The sequence below is a fragment of the Aegilops tauschii genome, chromosome 5 (assembly GCF_002575655.3).
Source record: "Aegilops tauschii subsp. strangulata cultivar AL8/78 chromosome 5, Aet v6.0, whole genome shotgun sequence".
In the NCBI taxonomy this organism is placed as follows: domain Eukaryota; kingdom Viridiplantae; phylum Streptophyta; class Magnoliopsida; order Poales; family Poaceae; genus Aegilops; species Aegilops tauschii.
Window position 1 is genome coordinate 517,452,138 of NC_053039.3, and position 9,036 is coordinate 517,461,173.

The 9,036-nt window shown below is 47.9% G+C and overlaps 2 protein-coding genes across 4 annotated transcripts; both read left to right on the top strand.

Moving 5' to 3' along the window:
* The first annotated feature begins 207 nt into the window (after positions 1-207).
* Positions 208-2,770, top strand: LOC109762167 (phosphatidylinositol transfer protein PDR17). Of its 2 annotated transcripts, XM_040391039.3 has the most exons (3): positions 209-824; positions 1,926-2,221; positions 2,297-2,770. In XM_040391039.3, exons 2-3 carry the CDS (start codon positions 1,995-1,997, stop codon positions 2,652-2,654), a joined length of 585 nt encoding a protein of 194 aa, XP_040246973.1. In that variant the 5' UTR covers positions 209-824; positions 1,926-1,994; the 3' UTR covers positions 2,655-2,770. The 2 variants fall into 2 exon arrangements, with proteins under 2 accessions (XP_045085206.1, XP_040246973.1); XM_045229271.2 differs by having other exon boundaries at positions 208-2,221.
* An 886-nt stretch (positions 2,771-3,656) lies between these two features.
* On the top strand, positions 3,657-7,118 carry LOC109762178 (uncharacterized). 2 transcript variants are annotated; one of them, XM_020321001.4, is made up of 7 exons: positions 3,657-3,959; positions 4,569-5,086; positions 5,215-5,336; positions 5,425-5,465; positions 5,597-5,695; positions 6,230-6,427; positions 6,847-7,118. In XM_020321001.4, the coding sequence occupies exons 2-6, from the start codon at positions 4,588-4,590 to the stop codon at positions 6,378-6,380; spliced, it is 912 nt and encodes a 303-aa protein (XP_020176590.1). In that variant the 5' UTR covers positions 3,657-3,959; positions 4,569-4,587; the 3' UTR covers positions 6,381-6,427; positions 6,847-7,118. The 2 variants fall into 2 exon arrangements, with proteins under 2 accessions (XP_020176590.1, XP_073354437.1); XM_073498336.1 differs by having other exon boundaries at positions 3,778-3,799.
* Positions 7,119-9,036: the final 1,918 nt, after the last annotated feature.

Genomic DNA, 9,036 nt, shown 5'->3' on the forward strand with positions numbered 1-9,036 from the left:
GATATGCCTAAGCCGCAAAAATGCTAGACCTACGTACGACCTATGTAAAGTTACGTAACTTGCCTTAACTTATCTCTTCGCCCCTAAACATGCCACCTAATCAGTTACGTTAATTACATAGAAATCCTTATGTAGGTGTAGCATTACTGCCTAAGCCGTAAGGATCTGAGTTCTTTCTATAAGGGTTATTACGTAAGGCTTGAACGACTTTAATATATGGCCTTGACTTTGTGGGGGATAAGAAACAGTAGGGAATGTGTGCGGCAGCAATCTGAATTAACTTGCGATAGATTTGGGTATCCGACGACATGGATGGGCTCAATTAATTGTGGAAGAGAAAACGCACGGTCGCGCGTCCGTCTCACTTCCCGCCCTACGCGCCGCGCTCCATGAATAGTCGGCCAGAGGTGCATGGTGACGCGGCAGGCAGGTTGGCGTCAATTTCAGTTCCACCCGACTCCATGGCGACGAAACAGCACCTCGCCGGCTCGCAGCCGTACCTCCATATATCTCTCGCTCCTTCCAGCTGCAGCTCGTACGATCTCGGTCTCGGTCTCCGCCTTCTCTTCTCCTGCTACTCCACCAAGCCTCCCGGGCGCTCTCTACCGGTCTAGCCAGCAGCAGCCACTGGTGACTTGTCCCGCCCGCCTATCTCTCTCTCAAATTTCGGCAATCAGTCCGGCTTATCGATCGAGGAGGCCCGGCGGCTGCATGCATGGATCGCGGTGCTGATGAGCAGAACGGCGGCGACGCGACGGAGTGGAAGAAGGTGGCCGAGCTGAGGCCTGAGGGCCGTGGTCGAGGCCCAGGACCCCGCTGCCAAGGTACGTACCATCTCCTTCCTCCTCAGTCCTCACCAACTTGCCCGCGATCGAGTAGCTTCTTGGTTCAGTTGCCTCCCATAGCATGCAGCTCACACGCACCTCGGTTCACAGAACTCGTTTCCTCTCATGGCAATCAGCCAATTCAGCCTTGCACACACACACACACACACACACACTGATGAGATCACAGCTCTCCTTGTGTTGCAACTTCGAGTACGTAGTACATGGCTAACCAACGGACAACGAGCCACTAGAAGTATTCAGGTTAGGAGACACGTAGATACACGTGTTGACACCAGGTTTTATCTGATCCACACTGCTGGTCAAGTCGATCCGCGAGTGGTTGCCGGTCGCTTTTGGCGTTGATGGCGTGAGACAGGACCAGCTACTGCCATGTGCCATCCGTCCTATCTTCGGTCCGAGCTAGCTAGCCAGACGTTGACACATACTACGGTTAACCGTAACAGAGCAAATCTTTGGGGCCTCCTCTCATCTAGCTCATATGATAGGAACACCGTATGAATACAAAAATCATAGGAAATGAGATGCCATATATCTCAATTCCTACAAGAAAAATGGTCCATAGGATAACTTTTTTTCCTGATCTAAGCTAATGTTTTTGTTTCTTCTAAAAATTTGAAATGTGAATAATAGGAACCAATTTTACATAGGAATAAGAATAGATTCCTATAAACCAAATGACTCGAAAGGAAATTTTCTATGAAAATCATATCCTATAAAATTTCTACAAAATTCCTATAAACCAAAGGAGACATGAAATTTTGTTGCTATTTAATTCTTCACAGAACATAAAATTCAATTGGCCGCTCGATCAAATGATCCATCATCTTTATGTAGAATACCTTTAAACTACTGATTTTCATAGTAAACAAGCTATATAATATTTTGAAACTAACATATCTCAACTAAAAAAAGTTATATATCACGATAAGCATACCTTTAAACTACCGATTCAATTGATGGTCAGAGTAAACAAGCTAATATACCTTGCAGAAGGAAGGTACTATCTACTAAGCATGTGCACTCGAGTCGGACATTGCTTCCATTTTTTATCCTCGCATACATGCATACCACATGCAGGAGGAAGACGACTTTGCTCCGCGGAGGTTCTTGCGGGCCCGTGACCACAATATCGACAAGGCGCCGGCAATGTTGCTCAAGTACTTGAGCTGGAAACGCACCGCCAAGCCACACGGTTCCATCACTGATGATGAGGTGCACGTTGAGCTCGTGCAGGAGAAGCTCTATATGCAAGGCTTCGACGAGAAGGGACGCCCGCTGGTGTACCTCTTCCTCGCTCGTCACTTCCCCGCCAAGCGCGACCTCGATGAGTTCAAGCGCTACGTCATCTACATCCTCGACAACACCTGCACCAGGTATATTAGTTGAAGACACAAGCAATCTAGCTGGAATATACTGATAGGCATGTGTGTTTTATTATGCCGAGACAGGTTGCGGACAGGACAAGAAAAGTTTGCGGTTGTGGGGGACCTTCGGGGTTGGGGGTACGCGAATTGCGACATCCGAGCATATGTGGCGGCGTTGGATATCATGCAGAGCTGCTACCCGGAGCGGCTGGGGAGGGTGCTCCTGATCCACGTTCCCTACGTGATCATGGCGGCATGGAAGATGTTGTACCCCTTCATTGATGATAAGACCAAGGAGAAGTTTGTGTTCGTCGCCGGCAGCTGGGACCTCGATGCCACGCTCCGTGACTCCATCGACGAGTCCCAGCTGCCCAAGGAGTACGAGGGCAGGCTTGAGCTTCGGGGCTACAACGATTTGTCGCCACCGTCGTCGTCCAATTAACTAAGATCGAATTCCATATATGTGTATGGGCGAGCGTAACTCACATGGTTAGGTGTCTTCTTGTGGAACCAATTTTGTACCGTGTTTCTGAAAAGATGTTTGTGTACAGTAGTTAATGATTTGTGAACGTGCAATGCAATGCATGCTGACTGTTCAAAGACCAGGCCAGTATGCTATGTACTGTGTACATTGATAACGGATTGGTGGTCTGGTCCGTGCTCTCTTTTTTCCTCTGCACAGGAGTAGAAGCATGCATTCTTGTTCGGGGAGTTCCTTTTTTTTTTTGAGCGGTGTTCGGGGAGTTCCTATGCGACGCTTGTGGCGCCAACAACCTCAGCTAGCGCTCATGCCCACGCGCTATGGGCCGGCATGCACACGCGCTATGGGCCGGCCCAGCTAATATCAGCTTTCTCAAAAAAAAAACTCGCTCGCTCGCCCTCGGTCGCCTGGTTCAACCAGCCGACCATTGGCTAGTCGACTAGTCAAATAGTTGATTGTTAACTTTTAGAGAAAATAAAAATAAAAAATTTCATCAATTTTTTAGAAAAGGTTCACAAATCTGAGAAAAAAATTCAGCGATTTTGAAAAATGTCCCACAATTGAAAAATGTTCATTAAAGTTGAAAAAGTTCATCGATTTTTTTAAACATTCACAGGTTTTTTAATTTAATAAATTCTGAAAAATTTCATAAATTTTGAAAAATAATCATCATGCATTTTTAAAAATCAGAAAAAAGGAAAAAAAATAGACAAGAAAAAAATGGAAAATCAAATTGAAAACTAAAAAAGGAAAATGAAAAAGCTAAAAACTAATTGGGCCGCAAGCGTGCTAAATCCGGCGCTTAAGGCGCCATATGTGATTTGCCCTTGTTTCTGAGCCCGAATGTATGGCCCACTCCAGCTCTACAGATGAAGCCCATCCATGCCTTCCTTCTTCCTCGTCCTGGTTGGTTCTGGAATATTTCTAAAATACCCTAAAAAAAAGGAATATTTCTAAAAAAAAAGGGTTGGTTCTGGAATCCTCTGGAGCCTGGGAAATCCGAGCTCGCCGCTTGCTCCCATTAGTCCCATATATACTCTTTCTCCTCCTCCTGCCGCCATTGTTCCGCCTCCAAGCAAACGCCCGCCCGCCCGCCCGCTCGCTTGGTTCGTTGCCCCGCCGAAGCGCTTACCATTTCTCCTCGCGCTCACTTCTCCCCACCGCCCAAGGAAGGGGAAGGCAAATCTCATATCATAGACCTGAACCCCGCTCCTCCTCCCCGTTCGCCTGCGTCATTGGGAATTCTCCCTCCCTCGAATCACGTCGGTAATGCCCGCTTCTGCCTCGTATGCCCGTTGTTACTGCTCTGTGTTTTTCACGAGAACTCCGATTTGGTTCATGGCGCGACGCGACGTTATTCACAAGAGATTTCACCTGCATTTTGCTGCAATTTTTTAGTAGAACGGCGGGGTGGGGCATTCTTGCTCCCTCTCGTATGATTGGCATCGTGCCGGTTCCTGTTGCCGACCATAATCGGATAACTTCTGAATGTTGGGCGACACTCTTGCAAATAATCATTTGCTTCCTCTGCTTGGGAATTCATAATTTAGTTTCTAGTGTTTCTTCAAGATGACATCAGATTTGGATTATGTAGAGCAAGAAAAGGATACCACGCGTTGTGTTGTTTGCCAGGCAATCGAGTCTGTCAGTCCACAACTTTCATGAGAGTATGCTTGGGAGTGCAGATGTGCAGTTATCTTAGTACTTGTTGTGGGCAGTGTTTCGGCTTAATACCTGGTGTTCACCGTTGCGTGTTGAGTACTAGATGTCAACTGGACTAGTATTGATCTACTCATTATTTCTATTTTTTATAAGTATAAAACAGCGGTATCATGTTCCACTAATTCTTACTGTCATTTCTCTGCATATGTGCAGCTGATACTATTCGAGCTGGATGCGGCTCTATTCACCTGCAGTCTGTTTGCGGCGATCTGCCTCAAGTAGTATGTATGCTCATTCCATTCAGTTTCAAGGAGGAGCCACACAGAGTATGGTCTTATGGAACTGCTCCCGACCGCAGTCAAGCCGTTCTCATATGACATTGGGTGTAGCCGATTCTTCTCATAATAAGAATATGAGATCTTCTGAAGCACAGAGTCTGAAGTACTTTGTCAGCTTAGTGGGCCGACGATTGCGTCGCGGATTGTCAACCAGAGAGGGTAGTCTAACTGCAAAGCTCGACATGCTTTCACGCGAAAAAATCTCGGGTATTAGTTGGAAATGGGGTGGTGTGCATCAGAAGATAGGAGCTACGGCCGGTGGGCTCTGCTTTGGTTTTTCAGTTTCTGGGATCGCCAAAGCCAAGATGCCTGTGGACAGAAAGATCAACTGTGCAGATACTTCAGCATCATCTTCCCATGGGAAGAAAGTCTACACGGATTATTCTGTCACCGGTGAGAAATGCATTTGTGTTAGGCTTAATAATTGCTTTTGTTAAAAAAATTGAATGCCTTTATAATATTTATGTTTGCGGATATGTCAATAAGCTAATGCTTGTGACTGTTTTACCTGGATTTGCCAGGCATTCCAGGAGATGGAAGATGTTTATTCCGCTCCGTGGTTCATGGGGCATGCATCCGCTCAGGGAAACCTATCCCTAATGAATATCTTCAGAGAAAGCTAGCTGATGAATTGAGGTCAATGGTATGTGTGGAGTGTTTCTAGGTATTTTGCTCCTGCTGCAATTGCCTTTCATTCTCTAAAGCTTCTATACAAATCCATCATTGTACAGGTTGCCGATGAATTTGTCACTAGACGAGAAGAGACTGAATGGTTAGTTGATGCGCACTCTTACTGTTATGTTTGCTCTTCTGGTTTTAAAATGTAAATGCGGTATTGATAATTATTCCCTTATTATTGATACGTTTTCAACTGCTGCATTTCCTTGCATCAATGACGGACAGGTTTGTTGAGGGTGATTTTGATACATACGTTTCCCAGATTAGACAGCCACATGTGTGGGGTGGTGAGCCAGAACTGTTCATGGCTTCACATGTTCTCCAGTAAGTAATTGGACCTGTTATGCATTCTTCTTCATGGATACCAAGGGTGGCTACCAGCAATGAAATATGAAGACTTACTTATGTTTTGTTAGCTAATATCTATATCTGTGGAGCTAAATAGCTTAATGCAAAGAGTTGACTCTATTTTGTCTGCGACCTTTTCCTACTATGCTTATGTGAAATCATTTACAAAGGATAGATACCAGTAGGGATAATATTCGAAATATTTGCTTCCTAGGAATTTATTCAAAATAGATTGAGTACACAACCTTCAGTGAAGTTGGCTAAATTCCAGTGACAGTTAAAATTAGATACTCCCTCTGTAAACTAATATAAGAGCGTTTAGATCACTACTTTAGTATTCTAAAATGCTCTTATATTAGTTTACTGAGGGAGTAGCTAAGAAGTTCTCTCATGTTAATGCAAAGAGAAGGTTCCTTCTTGATTTGATGCATGCTCAGTACTCGGTCAACATGCATTTAAGCAGTACAGTCCATGAAGCAAGAAGAGCCTTTAATTACTTTGTTTACACAGGATGCCAATAACTGTGTATATGCATGATGAAGATGTGGGTGGCTTAATAACTATTGCTGAATATGGCCAAGAGTATGGTAAAGAAGATCCAATACAAGTTCTGTATCATGGTTTTGGCCATTATGATTCCCTACAGATTCAGAAGTCGTAGGGGTCCGAAGACAAGAACGTAGAAATTGGGAGTCCGAGATTCAGAAGGTAAGGCCAAAGTATTCTGGTTTCCAGTTTTCCCATGTCGATATATTAGTTGAGATACGGCGAGAGTGATTGTTATATAGCCTCGGTGATAAGTATTATTAAGCTTTCTTCCCGCAAAAAAAGAATTATTAAGCTTTGCAGCATTATTAACTATGTTGAAAAGGACAACAACTTCACATTAGGTTTTTCATAATAATGTAGTGATAAGTAAGAAATCATGAATCGGGATTAGTGAGTAGTTATTCGTTCCCACAGCATCATCAACTATTATCATCGGCGAACCTGGAAAACTGACCACTTGACTGTACCTCATATCTATCCCTTCTTTCAGATAATCTAGTCTAGTGCACCTATAGCATATCTATAACAAGTTATGAATCCCTAAAACGTATAATTGAGGCTGAAATTTTTGTTTGCAGGCACCGTTGCAAAAGCATTTGATCGTGTGTATGAAGCGGCCAAGGAGCAAAATTTGTGTATGAAGCGGCCGAAGGAGCAAAATTTGGATGGGACAGGACGGAAACCTGATGTTGTGTTGTTCATGTACTCACCGTAGGGTGTCGGGTGTAGATATACCGTGCTGTAACTTGATGTGGTGTCTCTTGCTGTGGCAATAAAAATGGTGGCGGATCACTGATAGATGAGTAAAAAGACACTACCTTTTTTTGCGGAAAAAAAAAGACACTACCTAGCCAGGCGCAAGTTCTGCACATCAAATATAAATCATCAGTGATGTATAATCCATGCTCATCAAGATTATTATGAAGTACCGCATGCTGGCGGTTTTCATCGTAACATAGGGTTCGATCATCTAGAATCTATTTGCATGCTTATCAGACGATCTTTGCTGAGAAGAAACAGAATGCTTGTAACGAGTGACCCTTGTCTCAAATGAGTTTAACCCACAAGATTTTTCTCTCTCCTCTAATCTCTCTTTTACACAGCACAGCATTTTATCGAGCACCTTGTGTGCATTCGCCCTGCACACCGACGTCCGACGGCGACGTTGCCGAGCTCGAACCTCGAAGCCAGCATCGCGTACTGGTGCTAGCTGCAGCACGTACGGCCACCACAGCCATGCGTCGCCGTCGTCCCTCGCCACCTCGACGTCGACCCCCTTCTTTGCCATGGCGCGCGTGACGAGAGGCTGGCCGAGCACGAACGGGAGCATCGCCGGACCGAACACGGAGGCGGAGCTCTCCACGGTGGAGCCCCAGTCATGGTGGCGTCAGGAACTCGGCCGTCGCGCGGTGCGCCAACTCTGCCACCTGCGGCACCCACCCCGCCTGGACCATGCCACGAGTTGGACGCTCAAGTTAGCATGGTGAGGTCGATCCAGTCCGTGAACGTGGTGAAGCTGCTGCTGTGCAGCAGGACGAGTGAGGAGAGGACGGCGTAGCGAGCCTGCTGATCTACGAGCGACAACGTGCACGGGCCGGCGGCGCGGAAGCTGGGCGAGCTCCCGGGTGGCCTAGCGGTACGAGATGGTTGTGGCCGTCGCGGCGGATGGACGGGAACGGGAGGGAGAAGGCGGTGGCGCTGCTGGACGGGACGGGACGGCGGCACGGGAGGCGGTGCAGGTGCTGCACGCCGGCCATGCCGCCACTGATACGGCCCATGGTGCAGATGCAGCGGCACGCACGGGCACGGGCGGGACTCGATCGGGAGCCCGGCGAAGTCCTCTGTTGCCGTTGGTGTGCTGCGCGAACACACACAAGGTGAAGGTGTTGGTACGCCGGGATCAGCCGTGCATCAAGCGGTGGTGTTTCGGCGTCCCGGCCTCGCCATGCACACCGCCGCTCGGATCACGCTCCGGAGCCGTCGTCTCAGGAGAAGAAGCGCACACCCGCTGTCCGCGCCATCCGCTCTGTTCCTGCGGCCGCCCTCCGCGCGGCGCGCTCCGTGCCATCCGCAGGAGAAAACGGAGTAAAGTCTGAAATAAACCTTCAAGTCGTAGAGCTCGACTGAAATAAACCTCGACGTCCAAATACCCTGACCTTTCTGATCCCGGTTGTTTTGAACCTTCCGCCGTTTTTAGGACGGGATTTGATGACAGTGGGAGGCGGGGATTTCTGTCTTTGACCAAATTAATGACTGTCACCTGCTCACCTGCGAGCCGCCGTCATGCCCATTCGACTACCATCGGTATTAGGTATGCCTCGCAGCAAGCACGACATGGAGTTGACAGGCGACACGGGACAGGACTTGTGCCAGTGCGCTCCGTCGGGCTCCGCCTCCGCGTCCGGCCGAGGCCTTCCGCGGCAGCGTCCACGCCAGGACACGTCTGGCCTTGGTCCCCGAGGTCGTGCGGTACCGGTACGTCGAGCCGGTGCATGGCATCAATAGTCGGAGCCAGATACAAATGTTATGGGATCATCCCGGTGACCCCGGCGTGCAGCACATCGCGGTGTCTAGCAGCGAGCCAGCGACACGATGGTCGGCAAGACTCGCGGCAGCCCAGGCGATGCAGAAGCCGGTGAGACCGTCGGCAGCTCGCTCGTTGGTGTAGGAAGCCATCTGTGCCGCCATCGCCATGGCCAGCACCGTGAATGAGCAGGTCCTAGTAAACCACTCGGCGATCCTGGCACAGCCATGAATGGTTGCGAGTC

What these genes read in the sequence shown, in the direction of transcription:
- LOC109762167 (XM_045229271.2), top strand. Translation starts at nt 1,920, where the DNA reads ATGCAGGAGGAAGACGACTTTGCTCCGCGGAGGTTCTTGCGGGCCCGT. An exon ending in CTCGACAACACCTGCACCAG is followed by an intron (nt 2,222 to 2,296) that starts GTATATTAGTTG and finishes ATGCCGAGACAG; the next exon opens with GTTGCGGACAGGACAAGAAA.
- LOC109762178 (XM_020321001.4), top strand. Translation starts at nt 4,588, where the DNA reads ATGCGGCTCTATTCACCTGCAGTCTGTTTGCGGCGATCTGCCTCAAGT. An exon ending in AGACGAGAAGAGACTGAATG is followed by an intron (nt 5,466 to 5,596) that starts GTTAGTTGATGC and finishes AATGACGGACAG; the next exon opens with GTTTGTTGAGGGTGATTTTG. An exon ending in ATGGCTTCACATGTTCTCCA is followed by an intron (nt 5,696 to 6,229) that starts GTAAGTAATTGG and finishes TTGTTTACACAG; the next exon opens with GATGCCAATAACTGTGTATA.